We start from the raw sequence: 24,142 nt of genomic DNA on the forward strand, positions 1-24,142 counted from the left end.
TATAAGTGTATTCCTTCTTCTCAGCATAAATCAGACCACTACTGTCAACACGGAGCTGCACTGCAGTAAGAGGCTGCTTGTTTCTTCCTGGCTGTTCAGCTCCGAAATAACCACATAGAAACTGTATTAATTAAATCACTGCTTGTCCCATTAGCTCTAGCTTCTTATTGGCTAACTCTTACATCTTAATTATCTGTGTATCGCCACGTGGCTGTGGCTTACCGGGTAAAATTCCACTGTCTGTCTCCAGCAGGGCTACATGGCTTCTCTCTCACTCTGCCTCCTTTCTCCCAGCATTCAGTTTAGTTTCTCCACCTAGCTCTCTTCTTTCCTGCTCTGCTATAGACTCAAAACAGTTCTTTATTAATCAATGGTAATCCCAGCATACAGAGGGGACTCCCACATCACTGCCCGTCACTGATCGTGCTGTCCAGGGAGGCAGAGAGGCATGGAGGCTGACACTGACTTTGGGGTCGGGCAGCCTTGGCTTTGGATCCTGGAGTTGAAATTTATCAGTCCCATGATTTTCTGTGGGGATTTTAAAATTTAAATCAAAACTCTCTCATCTCTAAACTAGATCTAATTGGGCCCAAATCAATGGACGGTTTCTCACGAAGAAGATTGTTTCCTGTGAGCACATTGCTGAGGTTTTTATTTGTTTATCTGTGTATTTATTGAAAAGCTGTGGAAAAGAAGGTGGGAGGCTGGTGAAGCAATGGTGAGCTTGGGTGGAGACGGCAGCAGCTGCTGGGAACTGTGCAGACTCGGGGCTGCTGGGGCTGCTCTGGCCTCATTGGAGGTTTTTCTTTTGCAAACCTGACACACCGCAAGGTACTTTTCTCATCACACACTCTAGGGCTGTGTGATGTCTAATAATGTGACTGGAAGGGAGGACGGTTCAGGGAGAAGAGTCAATGGGAAAAAGGTGGGGAGAGAAACAGCGAACAACCAAGGCCCAGACTGCTGAAAGAAATGCCTACTGCCAGAAATGGAGCTCAGGTGGGAGATGCTGGAGCTTTCTTTACAAGGGAGTAGAGGTGGTTGATGTGATATCCAGGGTGAGAGGAATCTCTGTCCCAGGTAGTTGGCAGGAGCAGTGGAGACTTCAGCTCCGCTGTTGATCACTAACTGAGTAGAGTCAGAACTAATGATCTTGTCTCAAATTCCCAAGAGAAAGTCTTCCAACTTCCAAAGCTAAATGTATTCTAATTGTTAATTCCCCTTCCTTACCCTGGACTGCTAGACATTAAGATCTTGACCCATTCCTCTAAGGTAAACCTCTTCACACAGCTGTCTTCCACGTGCCAGGATTCAGGCTCTTCAGCGAACACAGCACAGCAGAACTTCTCCACTCTGAGCGCACACACATATGAGCACACGGCTCCCTGTCTGAGGACTGGGATGAATTTGCATGTGTACTTTATCTTCTCCTGCTTCTCACAGAAGTGAATGACAGGCAGCTGTCGGATGCACTTCTCTATTTCACTCTCTAGATACACAAGATAGCTCTTCTCCGCTTCAAAACCAACTATTTGCTTTTCTTTTTCATCTAAGCCAATGAACAAATATCCCCCGTCACTGTTGGCAAATGCAGAGAGAGTTTTAGGAAGAATATCTTTAACTCGTTGTAACAACTTTTTTGTTTCGAACGATTTATATTCAACATTTATGGATTCGCTAAAGGAGAATTTTTCTTCTGTGAGTTCTGTCTGGTTAAAAAAAGCCGCAGCCAGCTCTTGCACATCCCGTTCTTCTTGCACATCCCGTTCTTCTTGCACATCCCGTTCTTCTTGCACATCCTGTTCTTCTTGCACATCCCGTTCTTCTTGCACATCCCGTTCTTCTTGCACATCCCGTTCTTCTTGCACATCCCATTCTTCTTGCACATCCTGTTCTTCTTGCACATCCCGTTCTTCTTGCACATCCCGTTCTTCTTGCACATCCCGTTCTTCTTGCACATCCCGTTCTTCTTGCACATCCCGTTCTTCTTGCACATCCCGTTCTTCTTGCCCCTTGAGCTCTTCTTGTCTTTGGATGCAGAGTTCTTCTCGCACATCTTCCCCAGGCCTTTTGTCAGACGACATTGTTTTTATCGGAGATCTTAATCCAGGGTTCTCCGGGCCTTTGAAAAGTTGCAGAGCAGCATTCAAGTTCATTGGAGAACAGGAGGCCCCATTTCTCAAGTACAAGTTGGTTGCAATGGTGGCAGGCTTCAAACCAGAGTTATCCAGACTGCATGGTTTCACAGAGATGACAAGGCAGTGTCCTTCCTGTTTGAAGTCTAGTTGGTTCTGAGCAAGTGGCATAATAGCCTTGAAAGAGGTCTCCAAATCTTCTCTTATTCTGTGTTTGTTGTAATTACAGTCTTGATTTTTAATATGAGCCCTGACCTTGCCTCCTTGGGAATTCAGCAGAGCACACACAGCAGGTAAAATGTTTGTCTTCTGTTTCCCAAGACCATCCTGCCCACTTTTCATTCCAAGAGTGACTTCTACATTTAGAACCAGCTCAGCGGAGGTGCTTTCAGGATCGATGGTGATGTTCTGTTCCACCCCAGCCATTCTGTTCCCAGACAGAAATTCTTTCCTGGAAGACACGCAGAACCATTAGAATAAGGCTGAAGAGGTAGAGCAAATTCTATACTGAGAAGCTAACAGCAAAATTGTACACTGGGAGAGTTCCATGGCACTGCGCAGTGTGCAGGTGGGGGAATAAGCCATTTGGAGATAGATATTAGGCCATGATAGCGCACATATGTAGTGACTCTCAGGTCTGTTGCTATCCTTCATTATGATCCATCTGTATTTTAGCTTCATCTTATCAATAATTTATTTCCTTCTTCATATTTAACATGATACAACGTGAATTTTGTGTCTTTCCATAAACTACAAGGGCAATTTACCTAATTTTTTTCTTAAAGATGTAGGTTTTCTATAAAGCCACTGATACTTTTTCTTGAACAATTTCAGATGTTCATTCATCAAGTGTGATGATCTCTCTTCATGGAGAGTCCCTTAGCAAAATTGTCCCTTGGGACCTAAGGGACACAGAACAATAGAGAAGGGAATTTGTTTTCTTTCTTTCTAGGAATAAATTTCACTCACAAACTTTGGCCATTGATCTTAGGGAGGACGACCTGAGTTGTGGTCCTCTCTTCCTGTTAGACCGCCACATATTTCCAGGGAGATGTGGTTCTTACAGTTTAAACAGAATCACTAGGCTTCTTTCCTTTCAAAGCTGATGCTGTAATTACTACTTCTGTGGTCATGAAGCCTCTGGGGGGTTACCAGGTCAACAAGGTGGAACCATCTAAATGGTCCCAGTGTTCTGATAAAAGGAACTCCAGATAGCTAAGCTCACGCTGTATGTCATGTCACAGTGAGATGCTGGCGGTCTTCAAACAAAAGAGGATTGTCACTAGATCCTGACCACAATGGCGACAGCATCTTCATTTTGACCTTTTGCCACCTACACTGCAAGGAAAAATGTCTATATTCGTATTCCACCAAACTGTGCCACTCTGTCAGATCAGTGTCAGAATGACACAGGCTGGGTCTCTGTGCCTCTCACCCGCCGGGGTTTCCTCTTAAGAGCCAGCAGGGTCCATTGTTCTGCAAATGGAGAATAAAATGATATGACACCTGTTAACTACTTTTGTTGTTGTTGTTGCCTTAAGATCTTTTTTTTTTTATTTTGTGCTTATGGGTATTTTGCATACATGTGTGTCTATTAGCGTGTGTGTGTGTGTGTGTGTGTGTGTGTGGTGTTCATAGAGGTCATAAGACAGCACTGAGGGCTGGAGAGATGGCTCAGTGGGGGCTGGAGAGATGGCTCAGTGGTTAAGAGCATTGCCTGCTCTTCCAAAGGTCCTGAGTTCAATTCCCAGCAACCACATGGTGGCTCACAACCATCTGTAATGAGGTCTGTTGCCCTCTTCTGGCCTGCAGACATACACACAGACAGAATATTGTATACATAATAAAAATAAAATAAATATTTAAAAAAAAAGACAGCACTGAATCCTCTGGGACTGGATGCTTGTCTGTAGGTGGGTGCTGGAAACAGATCCCTGGTCCTCTGCAAGAGCAGCCAGTGCTCTTAACCACTGAGCCATCTTTCTAGCCTGAGCTCTCCCAGTTTTGAAGCTGACTTCTTTTTGATTGGGCATACATGTTGTTGCCGTCAACCTCTGACTTGTAATTCAGTGGGTCTCTGGTTTTTAATGTTTCTGTGGGAGAAAGAGTACTCAGGATGGTTTTCCTTATTTTTTTCCTGCCCAGTATGGGCTTTAACTCCTAAGCAATCCTCCTGCCTCAGTCTCCTGAATAACTGTGACCATAGAAACGTCCTATTACTCTGTTACCTTAGCACTAAAGTTAATTTACTGGCAATTGTTTTAAGTTTGCATCTCTGAGGTTCTTTCTGCTATTGTTATGGGTGGATGATCATGTCAAGTGTAACAGCATCATAAAATGAGTCCCAAGGATGTGGGGGATCCTCAGTGAAAGGACACTTGCCTGATATGCACTGTGCCCAACCTATACATAAAATTAGATTATATTAAATGGCTTCAATATTTTACAGACATGAACTCGTCGTGTTGCCATCCCATATGAAAGCGAAGAAGAGAATTTGGAATCTTGCTTTTCCATGGCGTCACATATTATTCACAATCAAGTTTGTATAATTATAATGAACTGTTTTTTTTTTTTTTTTTTTTTTTGGATTTTTCGAGACAGGATTTCTCTGTAGCTTTTTGGTTCCTGTCCTGGAACTAGCTCTTGTAGACCAGGCTGGGCTCGAACTCACAGAGATCCGCCTGCCTCTGCCTCCCGAGTGATGAAATTAAAGGCGTGCGCAACCACCGCCCGGCTCATGAACTCTTCTTAAAAAGACTCTAACCCGCTGCCCAATCCCACATGCAACATTAATGTGAGAGTAAGGAATCCCCTGTTACTCCAACTATACTAGCGTCGTGGCTCTGTGTGACTGAGGTTTGGGTATGCTAATCACATCTGGTTTTCATTAAGCCCAAGAGTTCTCTCATGGAGTCCCTAGTCATATACACAGCATAGTTCAGGCATCTATCAAGATCTGCTGGAATGGGTGGGAGGCCAGAACAAGTAGACAAAACAGAGATAGATCCAGAAAGTATGAAGTGGAACTCCGAAGGAGCAAAACCATGTGAGGAAGGAGTTGGAATTTCTGGAAATGAAGATTTAGTCTAAACCATGAGGCCATACTGGGCCTTCTGTCTCAGGTCTGTAAACTAGCAAAGAATCATCTGAGTACATACAGCTATGTGCATGGAGAGAGAAGCTTTGGAAATCAGAACTACTGGGTCAAGTGATGAACACCTAAGAATTTGGAAATGAACTAGAAAATGATGCCCTAGAGGATGGCATCAGTCTTTGCTCTACCAGGTTTATCTTGGGCAAGCCTATAGAGCTGCATCTAGTGCCTCTAGGAGATCACACTGTGACTGCAGACCTAGAACCAACTGCACCATGCACAGCATACCTTAGGGTTGCCTAGGAACGCGAAGATGCATTCCTGAGAGATCTTCATTCAGAGAAGCCCTCAGGGGAGAAAGCTTTTGACTTGAACTCAAGACATTCTAGAGGAAGAGATGCTGAGGCAGAAGTCCTGACTCCTGGCAGAGGAACACCAATGGGACACAGCCATCTGTGCTTAAGTTCAGAGCTCCACAATAGTCTCAGTGTAACAGCGCTGTGCCTAGACAGCAGAGAGAGATGTCTGCTTCTGCTGTGCTGATCTTCTTCTCCTTATCACAACAAGTTAATGTTGGTAGATCCTATTTCCTCCATGGGATGCTGCCCCAAACTTGGGACCAGTTTCCCTGAGGGCTTTCCAGATGATATCTTCACTCCAAAGCAAGGGGAAATGGGGGGTCAGGGGGGTTGGGGTTGCATGCCTGTCTTCTCAGCACTTGCAAAACTGAGTCTGAAGACAACCTGGGCTATATTTTTAGCAAGATTCTGTCTACCATAGTCTGCTTGCAGGGTAGGCATTGGGGTAGAGAGCTATGAGTAGAGAGGAGACAGGGAGACCAAAGAAAAACAAAACCGAAAGTCTTGTAAGATTACGGGAAATGCAGTTTCATTTCTGCCCAGTTAGGAGCTGCAGCCCCACCCTGTTCTATTCATTGCTGAGCAGTATCTGTTCATTTCCTCCCAGCACCTCCCATTCAGCACCTTGTTTTAAGCCAGCATCCCTAGTCCACTCCCCAACATCAAAAGGGGAAGGAACCATATCTCACCCCAAAGTGAAACTCAAGGAAACTGGTGTGGAATCATCTTATAGGAAATCTGAGGGCTAACCTGGGACCCAGGCTCTCTAATTTCATGCCTGTAACTATGAAAAATTTTATGACTTAAATTCCCACGGGCATCTACCTGGAAAGCAGTTCTCAACTAGTAAGCTGGAGTCTGGAGTCCATGAATTCTGGTCCCTGAATGAAACTCACTGATCTTCCACAACCTTTGAGTCTGGTTTAAACACTAGTTTTTCCTTGTAAAATTCTTTAGAGTGTTCACTGGAGAAAATTCTTTCAGAGCTCAACTCACAACTTTGGCTGTTGTTACCTTTAGCAGGAGATGATGGCATTCAGACAGATGTTTCTAGTTCTGCAGGCAGTGCCGTTCGGCAGGAGGGAATAAAATGGGGTGGGGACACAAGAGTGGGAGATGATGCCTCTTGGGAAACAAATAACCCTGGCACATTCCCTGTTAGGATGATGCATTGCCTCTTGGAAGATCATGTTCTCATTGTAGATAAAAAAAATTCTCAGGACTCTCGGGTTCTTAGATCTCTTTAGTTCTGGGATGCAGTTCCTCCCTGCCTAATGGCAAATTTCCCCTAACATTCTACAGAGTCTTGTCTCTGAGAAGATGGAGCCCCCCCCCCCCCCCCGCAGAGGGTCTTGGAGTCCTGCACAAACCTGGCCTGTGCATAACCTCTTCTCCCTGCCTCACTTCCCCTGCTTGACCCTCTCAGAACCCAGGTTTCCTCTCTCAGGGATCTGTAAGTACCGCAACCCAAGCAGCCCGAGGGACTTTGTTTTGATCCCATTCTCCCTAAACTTCCAAGCCCTCAGCACCTGTAAAGGAGTCTATGAAGATGCACAGGAGCCAAAGTTTCGAGAAAGAAGTCAAAGCAACCAGGCTCCTCTCCAGGGCTGGGTGTTGCGCTGGAAGTGCTCCCTCCTCATCCCAGAGCCAGCAGAGTGAATTCTGGGTGGGCATGGGGAAAGAGAGGGATAAAAATGTTGAGATGGTGAATGCTACCACAGAGTGTAGCTCACTTACCTATAAAGCTGCTCCAATGAATCTCTCCGGCTTGATGCCTCCTGTGAGCTGGCTGTGCTGTGGACACCTGCTGGACGAGGCAGGGAAGTTCGAGCCTGGGACAGACTCCCACAGCAGGGGCTTGATGGTTGTCACCAGATTTCCTTCGCAAGTGGATTTGAAAGTGCCAAATTTCAGTACTTGTGGTCGCACTAAACTTTCCTCTTTGTGGATCTTTGCGGTGTGAGCAGATTCCTCCACTCTCAATACGGAGTTCAGTTTTGGAGAACCTGTGATTCATCAGTTAGCGTCAAACCAGGAAGTGTGAGAACTCTCTCTAAGCTCTTTGATCCCTTTCTGTGATTGTCACTCAGCCTGTCAAAATTGAAGAACTGGGCTCCTAGAACTTGGTAACTCAGCCTTCACAAATTCACCAGAATCCTCAGAGCAAAGGTGCTGTCTCTGCCCTCAGACAGAGAAGGTGACACTAGGGACAGGCAGGAACACCTGTCAGAGCCTTGTAGGGAAGGAGCATGGGGAGGGAGACTGAGCCAGGGGAGGAAGTGTGGGATGCTGCCTCATAAGATGCAAGCTGTATCTCCTAGGTCTTTGGGAAGATGGGGGATCTGTGGGAGTCTCCATGTACTACCCTAAGCAGACAAGAATCATCCACCACTTTTTCTTTGTGCCCTGACTTATGATAATTATGGCAATACAAGTCTCTGACTCACAACATTTAAGAACCACCAACCAGGTGTGGGGAGAAAGGAGAGACTTTAGGGTAGAGAGGAGAGGTGAGAAAGAAAATAGAGGGAGTGAGGAAGAAGCAAGAGCTTAGGCAAAGGCGAGAGAAGAGGGGAGGCCAGGGGCAGCAGAATGGGTCTTCAGACAGCCCAGCTGTGGGTGCCTCTCCACCAGGAACCTCAGGCAGGTAAAAGAGCCCGTGGGTGACTCTAGCACCCTTGCTCAGGACACCCCAGTTGAAGGTGAAGGGAGCAGAATTGAGACTTCTGCATCCTGCCCTGTGCTCCTCCCCGACCTTGACACCTGTAGGCAGAGAAACTGTTCATTTCATAGACTGCGGTTGGATCACTTGCCACACACCTGTAGTGACCGCAGCAATGCTGCCTGCATCCTGTCGTCTTCTGGACTTTCCATCACCGGGATTATCCTGCGATGCTGGAACCTCAAGGAAATGGTGCCCAAGGCCTTGAATCTAAGCTTGATCTACCAACGCAAACTTGTGTCCAGATGACCATGTGAACCTGATGGACAGTTTTCCAACACTTGACATTTCAGAATTAATTATTTTCCTGAATCACTAAAATGTCAGTTTGCATCTCACATGTTGCCAAATATTTATTAATATATGTTATATATATGTAAGATATGTATACTCCTATGTACATTATGAAATGTCATTCAGATTAAATAAAAATGAAATTATGTTATTTGCAGGAAGGAAAACAGAAAATATTAGGAAAAAATCTTTTTGGTGAATAAAATATTTCAGACCCAGAGCTGCAAATATTGCTTCTTTTCTCATCTATATGGAACTTCACTTTATGCTGAGTGAGAACCATGTCTCAAGGTGGGAGGAAGGGAACAAGAGAAGATGAAGAGGCCAAAGAATGACAAAGGTTACATGCTTTCTCTTATCGCAGAACCCATTTCTGTGTATACACACATATATGGACACCCTAGGGGACTGTGGGATTGGCAAGGTGGCCATCAGGAGGGAAGAGGAGGAAGCGGGGAGGGTAACAGGATATGGATGTGGGTGAATTACAAGGGCAGGTGTGTGTGAAGATATAACGAGGCACATTGTTATATTTGTTGGCTAAAAATAATTTAAACACAAACAGATCCTCTGTCTGTTCAACAGCAGGAGGCATGTCTCGGAGCTCAGAAGGATCTCCTCATTACCTTGGAAAACATCTGCCAGAGCAGACAAAAGCCCCATCCTGAAAACCTTTGGATAACAACTGGAAAGCATTGGGGTGATTGTCACACCCCACGTGCGTCAGTCAGGATGTTGACTCCAGGGCCACATTAGGCTCTTTGGGAGCCTGCAGCACCACTGTGGTCATTGGGCTTCTCTGCAGGAGCAACCGGCTCCAAAGTCAGCATCTAATCATGCGTGAATTATGGTCTGATGTGCTACCTCATGAGATCCAAGAGATCTGAGAACACAGGGCCAGACAGGAGAATCGTGGGAGACCCCGAGGGACATTACCAGAGGGACTATAATTTGCTAATGCACCCCTTACCAGAGGGCGATACAGGTCTGAAGGTTAGGAGAAAATCTGCTTGACCCCACAAAATTTTACATGAATGCAATCTTAGAAGTTATGTAGAAATTGGCCGGCATGGAGGAGATGATCACACATGGATGTTAAGCATGGGCTGAAGCATCCAGGAGACATGGAGTCAAGTCAGTCCTGTGCCTCCAGATGGAACAGCAGCAGAAAGTGTCTCTAGAAGGGCTGAGGAACTGCACTGCCCAAAATGTGCCAGGCTAATAATTCATCAACATTCTTCGGCCTTCCCATCATCCTCTTGTCCCTGTGGCCTTGGTAGCAAATGGCACGGAACCACTCATGCAGACCCATGACAGGATGCTCAGAACTCTGCTCCTTGGGGCTATCCCTGCCGTTCTCTGGAAGCCCTGCATGGCTCGCTTCAGCCCCACGATCTGGTTCTCGTTGTCGATACGGTACTGACACAGCAAGCCTTTGTGTGCTTGCAGTGCGGTTAGCAACACACTTACTTTCAGATTTTCTACTCCAAGGCAGCTGAGAGGGTTTATATCTAGGATTATCATCTTTCCTTCAAATGATATAAGGGAGGTAATATTATTTTTTTTTACTTTTATCTAGAAAGGTGTTTTTAACAAAACAAATTCAGACAATTATTGTAGCATGATTTTCCATGGTGTGGAAATCTTAAACAGACCCTAACACAACCCAACAACTTGCAACATGCTAAAGGGAATTCTAGAGTCTGTTTTGAAGGAAAGCCACACATATGCACATACACATTCTTTCACACACAAATACAAACATTTAATTTAAGAATCTTAATAATTTCTGTGTTTTTTTTTAGTTGTAGAGGTTACTAAACTTGGGGCTAGCACATGCTAACATGCTTTTTGCATCTGGTATATACCTTGAACCTAGATTGACATAGCAAAATGTCTGTCAGTGTTTAGTTAGAAGAATACTCCTAGTGTTGTATCATGTGTTAGGGTTTATGTGTCGCAGGAAGGAGATACCACAGACTGAGTGGCTTAACGGAAATTCATTTCCCACAGTTCCTGTGGTTTTGGAGTCCAAGACCAAGACTGAGGCAGAGCAGGGTTCACTGTGGGGGGGGGCGCTCTACTCAGCTGCCAGTCAATCTATGCTCCCATGGCCACAGGGACATAAGGAATAGGAAGAAAGCACCCTGCCAAGTCACCTCCTAAGGACATGGTCCATGTGCTGTTTCACCCTGAGGACTTTGTTTAGCCTTGCTCACCTCCTTAGTGGCACCACGTCCACTTTAGGGTGAGTGAAGATGACACACTCAGATTATAACACTGTCCCTGAGACTATAACCAAAGGAAGGGAATTCCAGTTCAAGAGGAACTTAACTTGAAATTGATATGCTGATGACTAATCTCCAGTGTCAACCTGAGCACACTTAGATGTTTCTAGGAAACTTGTCTCTGCTCTGTTGGTGGGAAACTCTCTACAGAGGTTTAGCTCGGAGGGAAGATGTACCCGACATGGGGTCTGTATCCCATGGCCTGGTGTCCTGGGCTGAATAAACCCGGGAAGACACCAGGAAACCAGCATTCACTCCTCTCTGCTGCCTCAGTTTGCACACAGTGGACCTGTTACCTCACACTCCATCCCTCATAGCTAGAGGCCCTCCAGCCACCCCTCCATCCCTGCTGCCATGATGGACTCTGCCCTCAGGATGCTGTCATGGCAACCAGCAATGTAAACAGTGCACACTTCAGAGGGAAGCAGCAGAACTAAACTGTAGACACATCATAGACGTCATAGATGCTGATTGGCTTTGGTGGGGCTGGAGTGATTCATGGGTTCACGGGAATAAACCTAGGTCATCTAAGTTACACCCTCAGCAAACACTTCTATACAATGTTTAATTATTTAAGACGAAGTGTTGGATATATCTTAGCCTGACTTGGGCACCTTATATAGCCTTATAGCCTCTTATCAAACTTTTAATTCTACTGCCTTGTCTTCTTAGTGCTATACCCATGTGCTATCAAACCAGGCTGAACTAGGTTCAAGAATGTTCAGATTCATTGGTTTTATTTCATGTGTCTCGAGTGTTTTCATTGCAGGCATATCTGTCCTGCTATGTGCACAGTGCTTGTAGAGTTCAGGAGAGAACATCATATCTCAAGGAACTGAAATTATAGATAGTTTTGGAGCTCCCTGTGAGGCTGGGACCTGACCTGGGCTTTTAATAAGAGCAACAAGTGCTCTTAACCCCTGAACCATCTCTCTAGCCCCTCTAGACTCACTGATTTCTAAAGATGTCCCTCCCCATTTCTGTTCCTCTTAGGGCTCATATACCCTGTTAGTGTCAGATTGTTTTTCTCTATGAAAGCCTGAGAGAGTAATTTTATGAGTGCCCTGTTATTTCTTTCGTTAAAAATGACAATTAGGTTGTATTATCACAAAGCTAAGCCTCTTGGCACACAACTGTAAGCTCAACACTTGTGAAGTTGAGAGAAAAGGATCCTAAGTTCTATCTTCTCCTCTGTGACTTACTGAGTTCAAGACCAGCTTGGACCACAAAAGACGCAAAAGCAAACCGTGTTTCTTCTTTTATCATAATGTAGTCTTAGTCTGAGTCATTCTAAATCAAACTTTGAAGATAAGTTTTGTTTTTCCCACCTCTTTTGTGCTGTGCTCCCAAAGCCTTGGGGCAGGTTGCTCTGAGCCTGCTCAGTGTCTGCAGGGTTTCCCCAAGCACCTGCCTCTGAGCTGTCACATTGTCACTTATCCTCAGGACGTGAGCAGGTGTGCGTCTCTGCAGTGCCCACCGCCCACTGTAAGGGCACACAATGTCCTTATGAGGCTGACAGGAGCGGCCATCCATGAAGACCAATATTTACAAGGCCGTGTGAGAAGCAAGGCACATCTGTTTCACAACTGGCATAGGTGCTTTGCCATTGGTCCCTGGGACTTCTGCAGCCATGGCCTTTGCCTTGACTTTCAGTATCAGACATAAGTTCCCTGCAGAGGTGTGTGTGTGTGTGTGTGTGTGTGTGTGTGTGTGTGTGGCAGGGGGTGATAGGACCTTAAATCCAATTGGAAAATGATTGAACCCATTCTACTCATGCTATTATCACACCATAGGGCACACGATCATTTCTATGGTAACTGGAAATACATAGGTGGCATCGATTTTTAATTCCATATATGATTCTACATTTAATGATGCTTCAACTATTCTGAGTGATAGGGGGATTGACCCCATGAATTGTTCTCACTAAGAAGACCCACAGATACAATAGGGATAAAATATGCCTTCCTTAGGCCAGTGGTGGCGGTTCACACCTTCAATCCCTGCACTCAAGTGGCAGAGGCAGGCAGATCTCTGAGTCTGAGGCCAGCCTGGACTATAAGTGAGTTCCAGGACAAACAGGACTACACAGAGAAACCCTGTCTCAACGAACAAACAAGAAACCTGCTCTTGCCAGTCTGTCCCACACCCCCACACATGTGGACTCACCAACCCTATATTACCACCTTCCTCACCCCCAACACTGAGAGCACAGTCAGTGGCTACAGGAAGAATTTCTCACAGACTTTACACTAAGCAGGTGTCTTAGTTAGGGTTGCTATTTCTGCACTGACACCATGACCATAAAGCAGGAGTTGGAGGGAACAGTTTATTTAGCTTACACTTCCACAGTGTCATCGGCCTTGAAGGAAGCCTGGACAAGAACTCAAACAGAGCAGGAACCTGGAGGCAGGAGCCTATGCAGAGGTTGGGCTGTCCCACATTAATCACTAGTTTAGAAAATGTCCTATACAGCTCTCCTGGGCAGTAGAGTCTAAAAGCTAGCCCTGCCCCTTACTAGCTGTGGCACTCAGGTGAGCTGGCCCTACCACTCACAGGGGCAATGTGAAGAGCAGATCTAGGTGGCACAGGTGTAGAAGAGTTGGCAGATAGACCAACAAGGCCAAGACCCAGGGTTTTGAATTGGCTCACCCCAACATCTAACCTATTCATGAACAGCTAGAACATGGGAAGGGGCTGGTCCTGTAGAAGCATAGCTGCAGGATCTCCATGACATCGACAACAACAGTATATCTGAATGGGGTCCAGAGGAAGGTCCAGTACTGATAGGGTAGCAAAACCAGAATCCTGGAATCAGACAAATAACTCATTGCAAACAAACAAACCATTTTCAAGTAAAGATGTTTGAATAAAAGAGGACACTTTCCATGGTGAGCTTGTTGTTTTAAATCTTTATTTAGTTTTTGCTTTTCTTCTGCAAGTGAGGTTGAAACACCAGATGGTGGTTATGGAGGGAAAAAAGAGGTGAGTGGAATTGGGGTGCAATTCACAAAGAATCAACAAAAAGTTAAACAAAAGATGAAAGAATGAAAGAAAAGAAGAAAGGAAGGAAAGAAAGAAGGAAGGAAGGAAAGGAGTTAGAAAAAGAGGAAGGAAGAAAGGGAGGGAGGGAGGGAGGGAGAAAAATGTCTGCACTGCAGCTTGGCTGAAGCCTGATCTTATGAAGAAGGCATTTCCTTTGGTCTACTGAAGTCCATCCACAGCTAGCAGGGAATAGTTGGTTGGCAGCAGAACTCTGCTGAGAAATCCTCTCGAATTACACAGCTTCAGGGATTTGCAGGCTTGGCCCACTTGTAGCCATGAAGTCCTTCAGCTGTGACAGGCCTAAAGGATATCATTGTCACAGGCTCTAGGTGTTCCTTGAGAGCCTCAGCTAACACATGACCAGTGGGCATGCGTGAAGTCACCAGTGGTGCCAGAGGCTTACTTGCCATCCATCAGGCTCTTGACCCGTTGCTCAGTGGTAAACTTCTTCACACAGCTGTCTTCCACGTGCCAGGACTCGGGCTCTGCAGCGAACACAGCACAGCAGAATCTCTTCACTCTGAGTGCACACACATATGAGCACACGGCTCCCTGTCTGAGGACTGGGATGAATTTGCAGGTGTACTTTATCTTCTCCTCCTCCTCACAGAAGTGAGTGACAGGCAGCTGTCGAATGCACTTCTCTATTTCACTTTCTAGATGCACAAGATCGTTCTTCTCTGCTTCAAAACCAATTATTTGCTGTTTTTTTTTCCATCCAAACCAATGAACAAATATCCCCCGTCAGTGTTTGCAAGCGCAGATACATTTTGAGGGATGAGTTCTTGGATGCATTTTCGCAGCTGTTTCACAGAAAGCAATGTAACTTCAACATGGGTGGATCTGGTGAAGGGGAAGTCTTCCTGGTGCTGAAATTGTGTCTTATTAAAAACCGCAGCAGCCAGGTCCTCCAGGTCGCTCTCTTCTTCTACTCCAGGGCAGGCTCTGCTTGCAGGCAGCTCTGGTCTGACACAGGATCTCCCTCCCACTTCCTCCAGGTCTTGGAGGAAGTTGAGAGCAGCAGCGGCATTCACTTCAATTGAAAATGAAAAGCTTCTAATGTACAAATTGGTTCTCAGGGTGTAGATCGGCAGACCGAAGACATCCAGACTCCATGGTTTCACAAAGATATTCAAGTAGCCCCCATGCTCCATGAAGTCCAGATGCCTCCCCACAAAAGGCAGACATTTACAAAGAGAGGCTTCCAAATCCAGTCCCAATCCATCCCTGGGAAGGCTAAAATTTTCATTTTCAATTTTAGCCTTAATCACCCCACCTCCAGAGTTCAGGAGGGCACACACAGCTCGAGAGATGTTTTCATTCTCCTGTTTTCTGAGGGGTTGATTCTTCAACTTTTTTCTATTCTTCTCCCCAAGTGTGATTGCTTCCACATTTAGAACCAGGTTAGCATAGTCTGTTTCCAGATCAACGGTGATGGCCATGTCCCCAGCAGCATTTTCATTTTCAACCTGAATTTCCTTCCTGTAAAACAGACAGAGCCTTTAGAATGAGACCTAACAGGAGAAAGCAAATTCTGTACTGTGAAGCCAACAGCACAATCCTTGGGTACACATGTTCCATGTGAAATGGTTTTCTTTTTACAGATTTTTGCATCATTGGCCAAGCTTATTTGCCTACTGGGTTTTCAGATGTGATGTTCCAAGTGTAGTTAAGTCCTTTGAATTTTCAATTCTAGTTTAATTTTCACTATCTCTTTTCCAGTCATTAATACTGTCCTCAGTCTCCTCCAAGCAAACTCTCAGTGGAATCTGTGTGATTTTTGTCTTTTATGTAACAAAGGCTTTAGTTACACAATTTTTTTAGACTTATTTATTTTATGCCTATTGGTGTTTAGCCTGTAATTATGTCTGAAAACCATGTGCATACAGTAGCTCTGGGGCCAGAAGAGGGCACCAGATCCCTTGGAACTGGAGTTTCAGATGGTTGTAAGCCCCATATGGGAATTCTGGTGTTCTGGAAGAGCAGCCACCGCACCTCAGCACCGAGCCCTCTCTCCATTCCAGCTTTCAAATTTATGATTAGTATCCGTTCTGTCCATTTTGCAATTAGGCTATTTCATTATGTTTGACTAAGTTTATTATCTCCTTGGCTATCAACCCCATAGCAGACTGTGTGTTGCAAACCTTTTCTCCCTCTGTGAATTGTCTGTGTTTGTCATTGATTCCTTTGTTTTGCAAGAATATCCCACTTTGATGAAATCTCAGGTCAACATTGGGAATTTTTTTTATTGTGCTTTAGGAAACATCTGCATTGATTTTTCTCTCTGTTCCTGTGACAATTATCCAGACAAAAAGCAACTTTGTGATAGAAAATGGTTTATTTGCAAATAATTCAACATCACCACCCACCAAAGAGGGATGCAGAGCAGGAACTTGAAGGAGGCCTGCTTGCTGTTCCACACAATATTACCTTTGACCAAAGAACCCACTTCACAGCCTAGGAAATATACCAGAAACCATGGGGGATGGAGCTGACCCGCTAGCTTTCTTATGCTGCTGTAGTCTCCCTGCCTAGGGAATGGAGCTCTCCAAAGTCGTCTAGGCCCTCCTACATCAATTATCAACACAATCTTACACACATGCCCACAGCCAATCAGATACTGGCTCAATTGATGAACTCTTCCCACATAATTCTAGGTTCTGTCCATTTGACAGTAGAGCCAATCAAGGCAACATCCAAATGACCTTTGCCAAAACCAATGTCATAGAACTTTTCTTCTAAGTCTTCTTTTTTTTTCAGTTTTTCAGTTTCTTACATTTTTTATTGTTTTATATTGATATGTTTATCATTTTCTATTCAGCTTGTGTAATGTGGTATCCGATAAGTTCTAATCTCATTTTCTTCAAGTGTTTCAATGACTTCATCTACTGTCTAGGGTCTTGCCTCTCTCAGAAGGCGATTCTGCCCATTAACTTCCTGCTTCTGCATTAGCCATAATTTCCTGTTTTTCACAAACCTTGTGAGCTTTGACTGAAAATGGGTCAGTTAGGAAAGCAGCTAGCGCTGCTAATCTTCCAGGGCACCTCCATACCTGTCTACTGATTAGCTGGGCAGGCCCTCATCCTCTGCCGCAGTATGAGGTCACATTAAGGTCTCTGTGGCTGGGCAGGTGACTCTGTAGGTAAAGTGCTTGTTTTACAAGCTTGAGGACCTGAGTTTGGATTGCCAGCACCCACATGGAAAACTGAGAGAGACTGCATGTGCCTAGCATCCCAGTGTTGGCAGACAAAGAGGGAACCCCTGGGTCTAATTAACCAGGTAGCTCCTTCTCAAATTATAACACTGAATCCGGAGGAAATTTTCTCAGAAGGGAACTTGGGGTTCAGGATGTTATTCTTAAAAACGATCCCCGGGCGGGGAGCGGGAGGGCATGCTCCACGCGCGTGGTGGCGGCAGGTAACGGACACATAATCACAGGAAATAGCCATAAGTATTTATTAAGGAAGAAGGAGAGAGAGAAAGAAAGAGAGAAGAGATAAAAGGAGAGAAAAGAGATAAAAGGAAAAGGGAGAAAACACGTGCACATGCCAAGATGGCGGCGGGCAAGTCAGAGTTAATGGGAGTGGGCGTGGCTTGTCCCTTAAAGCTACAGGAAAGCACAACTCAGGGTGTCTAGTCAGCTACCTTTGGAAGCAAAGAGAATGACATTTGGATAGCTTACTCTGCCACAATGGCAGGCTGATAATAAAATCAAAGAAAAAGGGGACAGGTGTGACTGAGCTGCCCAGATGTGAGCACATTTTCCCTAATGCCCTGCAAATGATATTCATCTCCACCCAAAAGGCTGCAAGGAGCCTAGTATGGTGCTGACCCTGTGAGGTGGATGTGGGCACTATGAGCTTGAGACATGGAAAAAATGAACAGTGAATCACAGGCCAGCCTGGGCTACACACCCAGACCCCGTGGGCCTCCTTCCCCTCTAAAATACTAAAGCAAAACAACAACCATCATAAACAGGAACTAAAGCAGCCTGTACTGCTGAGAAGGGAACAATTTCATTTCTTTTTCTTTCTTTTCTTTTTTTTTTTTTTTTGCTTTTTTTCGAGACAGGGTTTTTCTGTGGCTTTGGAGCCTGTGCTGGAACTAGCTCTGTAGACCAGGCTGGTCTCGAACTCGCAGAGATCTGCCTGCCTCTGCCTCCTGAGTGCTGGGATTAAAGGCGTGCTCCACCACCGCCCGGCCGAACAATTTCATTTCTGAGAAGGGAACAGTTTCGTTTTCTGAAAAGGGAGAAGTTTCGTTTCTGCCCAGTTGGTAGTTACAACTCCACCCTGTTCTTTGCACTGCTGAGCAGTCAGTTCTTCATTCCTTCCCAGCCCCTCCTGTCCAGCGCCTCCTTCTCAGGCCCAGTCCTAAGCCAGCACCCATGATTCACTCTCCATATGGAAAGGAGACAGTCGCATCTCACACCCAAATCCCAAAGCACAATACTCATGTCCCCAGGAGTTTTGAACCTCAAGGGGAATACAATACAGTCATATTTAAAGGTGCTGTGGGCTAGCCTGGGACACAGACCATCTCACTCCTAAACCTGTGACTATGGTAAATTTTCAATGGTTCAAAATTCACTTTTTTTCTACATGTATCTGGGACTCAATCCTTCAGAAAGAAACAGGACAGGTGAACCACAAATCCAGGCATGTAAATTCATTAAACTCCCAGGAGCTTTAGCTGTGGTTTACAAATAAGATTTTCCAACCCTAATTCCACTCCCAAATTGTGTTGTGCCCTGGAGAAAATTCTCTGAGACTTTGACATGGGATTTAAGGTGTCTTGTTAGGTGTCTCCAGCGGGGAAGAACATGGCATTCCGATGTCAGCACTGCAGACTGGCAGGAAAACCCCCTAGGACAGGAGCAGGAGCTGCCTCTGGAGAACAGTGAGACCTGGAGCCCTCTTTGGGCTCCTCTAAGGTGCTCTGCTTTGGTTTAGGAGAGCAGTGTCAGCTTCTCTGGACTCTAGTGTACTTCTTTCTTCATCTAGACTGTAGTTCCTGCCTGCCTGCTGGACATAGTTACCCAACTTCCCACTGGGTCAGATCTCCAAGAGAACAGGGAAGGCTGCAGAGGCGCTGGAGACCAGCAGGAGCCTGATCCACCCACACCCTCTGCTGCCTGCCTGCCTGCCTCACTAGTTCTGGCTCAGACAAGGCAGAGCTTAAACCCTCCCTCCACCCTAAGCAGACAAAGGCATTTGACTCACCCACAGCTTGCCCAAGTCCTCCACAGCCTGTACTTAGTCAAAATGAGCTATGAAGACTCCAAAAGCCAATGGTCCAAGTAGGAACAGAAACAAACAAGGGTCCCCTGATAGAAAATAAATTAGTGACAACCCCCATATGAACCCAGAGCCACTAGACTGTACCGGGACTGGAAGGGAGAAACAGAAAGGGCAAAACCCCTTTATGGTTGGGGCTTGAGCAGGCTCTAACGAAGTGATCACTTACCCCTGAGTTCTGCGGTTGCCTAGCTGAGTTGTTTGAAGTCTGGGGCTCATATCTTCTCCCAGTCAGCCCCCTGGTGTGATGAGGCAGTCTACAGTCACCTGAGGAAGACCCTGCCCACTGTGAGGTCTTCCAGGGTGGGCTATGTCACTTGTCCAGTCCTAGCTACAGCTCCGGTTGTGTCCCCTCCTCCAAGCTTAACCTAGTCCTTTGTTCTTTGCTCCCCTGATTATTGCAGAGCTTGCTGCTGCCTCAGTGCTGGTGCCATATTGGAAATTTGAGAATTGCTGTAGTTAACCATACCACCCTCTCTGTACCAAACTCTCACTGTTTGCTGATGATATGATAGTTCACATAAATGACTCCAAAAATTTTACCAAGGAACTTCTACAATGCATAAATGTAATGAGCAGTAATGTAGCAGGATACAAGATTAACTCATAGCCAGGCAGTGGTGGCACAAGCCTTTAATCCCAGCACTTGAGAGGCAGAGGCAGGCGGATCTCTTTGAGTTTGAGACCAGCCCGGTCTACAAGAGCTAGTTCCAGGACAGGCTCCAAAGCCACAGAGAAACCCTGTCTCGAAAAAACAAAAAAACAAAAACAAAAAAAAAAGATTAACTCAAAAAAATCAGTAGCCCTTCTGTACACAGATGATAAAAAGCTGAGAAAAAAATCAGAGAATCAACACCCTTCACAAAAGCCACAAATAGCATAAAATATCTCAGAGTAACTCTAACCAAACAAGTGGAAGACCTGTACGACAAGAACTTTAAATCTTTGAAGAAAGAAATTGAAGAAGACTCCAGAAAGTGGAAAGATCTACCATACTCTTGGGTAGGAAGAATTAACATAGTAAAAATGGCAATTTTACCAAAAACAATCTACAGATTCAATGCAATGCTCATCAAAATCCCAGTAAAATTCTTTACAGACCTCGAAAGAATGGTACTCTGTCAGGAGCCATTTTCCCAAAAAGTACAGTGGGGACCATTGTCCTGGGGAAGTTTTCAGAGAGCCCTACACCCCAACTATATTGAGAATTGTTTGTTGGCAGAGCCCACCCCACACCCAACTATCTTGAGAGCTATCTGTTAGCAGAACCTGCCCCACATTCCAACTATCTAGAGAACTGTTTGTGGTTGGAATCACAAAAGGAACGATTCTGCTTGCATAGAGAACTAGGTGTGTCGACTCATGACCTCCTGACAGATGATGACTCGTGACCATTGCAGCAAGATCCCTTCCTGCCCTTGCCATGCCCCTGCCCCCATCCCAAGTCAAATTCCTCATCCAAGGGCTATATAAGCTGCTGCCATTACACTAATAAACGGAGGCTTTGACAACATATCTTGCTTGGCCTAGTTCCTCTTTCCTGCCCATGCCTTTTCAGATAGTACCTCTTCGGGAGCCTGGAATAACTGACCTGCCAGGCGGGTTACAACCCTAGACTAACTGACCCACTGGGCGGTTACAGTACTCAACTTCATATGGAAAAGTAAAAAACCCAGGATATCCAAAACAATTCTGTACAATAAAAGAACTTCTGGAGGTATCACAATCCCTGACTTCAAACTCTACTACAGAGCTATAGTACTGAAAACAGCCTGGTATTGGCATAAAAACAGACAGGAGAACCAATGGAATCGAATCAAAGACCTGGATATTAATCCACACACCTTCAAACACCTGATTTTTGACAAAGAAGCAAAAAAATAATCAAATGGAAAAAAAGAAAGCATATTTAAAAAATGGTGCTGGCATAACTGGATATTAACATGTAGGAGAATGAAAATAGATCCATATCTATCACCATGCACAAAACTCAAAGACTTCAACATAAAGCCAGCCACACTGAATCTCATAGAAGAGAAAGTGGGAAGTAAACTTGAACACATTGGCATAGGAGACCACTTCCTAAATATAACCCCAGTAGCACAGACACTGAGATAAACAATTATCTCCTCCTGAAACTGAAAAGCTTCTGTAAAGCAAAGGACATGGTCAACAAGACAAAATGACAGCCTACAGAATGGGAAAAGATCTTCACTAACCCCACATCAGACAGAGGTCTGATCTCCAAAATATACAAAGAACTCAAGAAATTGGCCATCAGAAGCACAAATAATCCAATAAAAAAATGAAGTACAGACCTAAATAGAGAACTCTCAACAGAGGAATCTCAAATGGCTACAAGCCACTGAAGGAATTGCTCAATATCCTTAGTCAGCAGAGATATGCAAATCAAAACAACTCTGAGATTCCATCTTACACCTGTAAGAATGGCCAAGATAAAAAACAGTGATGACAACTTATGCTGGAGAGGTTGTAAAGAAAGGAAACACTTTTTCATTGCTGGTGGGAATGCAAGCTGGTACAACCCCTTTGAATGTCAGTGTGGCGATTTCTCAGAAAATTAGGAAACAACCTTCCTCAAGACCCAGCAATACCACTTTGGGGTATATATCCAAAGGATGCTCAATCATGCCACAAGGACATGTGCTCAACTATGTTCATAGCAGCATTGTTTGTCGTAGCAGAACCTGGAAACAACCTAAGTATCCCTCAACCAAAGAATGTCAGGAGCCATTTTCCCAAAGATTATAGCAGGACAGGAGCCATTTTCCCAAAGATTATAGCAGGGACTATTGTCCTAAGGATGTTTGTGGGGAGCCCCATATCCAACTATCTTGAGAACTATTTGTTAGCAGAACCCGCCCCACATCCAACTATCTAGAGAATTGTTTGTGGTTGGAATCACAAAAGAAAGATTCCGCTTTCACAAAAGAACACTAGGTGTGTCAACTTGTGACCTTTGCTGCCTTGGCAAGGTCCCTTCTTGCCCTTGCTATGCTCCTGCCCCCATCCCAAGCCAAATTCCTCATTCAAGGGCTATATAAGCCACAACCATTTCACTGATAAAGAGAGACCTTGACAAGTTGAGAACAGAATCTTGTCTGGCTTTGCTTGGTCTCCATTTCTCCCTCCCGCCCATGTGTTTTCAGATAGCGCCTCTTCGGAACCTTGGAATAACTGACCCACTGGGCGGGTTACAGAAGAATGGATAAGAAAAATGTGGTACATTTACACAATGGAGTACTACACAGCAGATAAAAATGACATAATGAATTTTGCAGGCAAATGGATGGAGCTAGAACACATCACTTTGAGTGGATTCAAGATGTTTGAGGGTTATTTTAAAAACATTGATGAAGGATGTCCTTCTGTATATGTGTTGTCTTTATTGGTTGATGAGTAAAGCTGCTTTGGCCAATGGCTTAGCACAAAAAAGCTAGACAGAAAGTCCAAACAATGATGCAGAGAGAAAGGGGAGGCAAATGATGCCATGCCACTGTCAAAGGAGAAAAAGGTCTGAATATTACCGGCAAGCCATGAGCCTCATGTTCATATAAACTACTCGAAATGGGCTAATTTATAGTTAGGGCTAGCCAGTAAGAGGTCTAAGCCATTGGCCAAACAATTATATTTACTATATTAGCCTCTGAGTGATTATTTAATAAGCAGCTGGGGGAACTACCGAGTGGGAGAGAAACTAATCCAGGGTACCAGCAGGACAGAGAATACGCCCTTCTACAACACACTTTCCCCTTTTACACATTTAATTGCACTCTTCAAAGCGCACCCTTACAATTTAATGTGGTATGTTTGAGTGTGTGTGTGCACAACGAGGAGGTGCACACGTGTGTGCACATGCTTGTGCACATGTGCCTGCGCTTGTAGAGACCAGAGGACAATAGCAGATGTCATTGGCTTAGAATCACCAATCAGACTAAGCTGGCCATTGAGGGGTCTTCCTGTCTCCACTTCCCCAACACTGGAATTGCAATCATGGCATTTTATGTGGGGTTTAGGTATCAGATTCAGGTCCTCCTCTGTGCAAGGCAAGCAGTGGGTGGTCACAATCAACCAGGGGTGGCACGGCCCTTTTTAGACCTGAGCTGGTGGAGAACACAGATGTCTCCTCCCCCAGACTTCTTGATTTGGGTAGTTACAATCAACCAACAACTCCCCTTTCACACCACACCAACAATTATTTGAAAGGAATTAGCCATAGTGTATGGAGAATCCAAAAAGATGGATACCGATGAACAGGAAGGAATAGGGAGGGACTTGGAGTTCTTGTGGTCTTTCTTGGTTTGTGATGGCTGGAGAGATGCTCTCTTTCTTGCTGGGTCTTCAGCCAAAAAGGAAGTTCAGCAAGTTTCTTCTTGGCCTCTCTGTGATATGGCGTAAAAGAATGGCAGATAGAATTTATTATAAAATATTCAGCTTGAATAGGATAAGGAAAGGGAGGACTTACGAAGCCAGAGCTCCCGCGAAGCACAGGAAAAACAAAGAGGGCGCTGGGAGCACACCAGCAAGATTTATAGGTAAATATTAGTCTAAGGGGATCCTGCCCTGCAAGCAAGGTGATTGGCTGGGCTTCCCCTACATCTCTACATCTCTGAGTTAGCAGATTTTCACCCCAACATCAGATTCCTGAGTCTTTACTGGTAGATAGAATGATAGAGACTTGGTTAAAAACTACTTTTGGTGGCAGCAGCAGAGCCAGTGTTGGTGGATGGGAAGTCCCACCAGGCTATGGCCTTAGCGGCAGAGGGGTTGCAGGTGGTAGTGACAATGTCAGTAGAGTCTGGTGCAGACGATAATTCAACAGCGAAACAGCAGTTCGAAGCCCTAAGGCGGCTGTGTTGATGTCTGTGGAGCCTATTGCCACCA

At 45.1% G+C, this 24,142-nt stretch overlaps 1 protein-coding gene and 1 pseudogene across 1 annotated transcript; both read right to left on the reverse strand.

The window, feature by feature from the left end:
• Positions 1 to 654: 654 nt before the first annotated feature.
• On the reverse strand, positions 655 to 2,561 carry LOC121456208 (schlafen family member 12-like). The gene has a single exon (XM_041664097.1). It carries the CDS (start codon positions 2,559 to 2,561, stop codon positions 1,227 to 1,229), a length of 1,335 nt encoding a protein of 444 aa, XP_041520031.1. The 3' UTR covers positions 655 to 1,226.
• An 11,666-nt stretch (positions 2,562 to 14,227) lies between these two features.
• On the reverse strand, positions 14,228 to 19,625 carry LOC121457027 (annotated as a pseudogene).
• Between the last annotated feature and the right edge of the window lie 4,517 nt (positions 19,626 to 24,142).

This window comes from Microtus oregoni, unplaced genomic scaffold (assembly GCF_018167655.1).
Source record: "Microtus oregoni isolate MIOR12 unplaced genomic scaffold, Mior012 000015F_ref0000493, whole genome shotgun sequence".
NCBI classification, from domain to species: Eukaryota; Metazoa; Chordata; class Mammalia; order Rodentia; family Cricetidae; genus Microtus; species Microtus oregoni.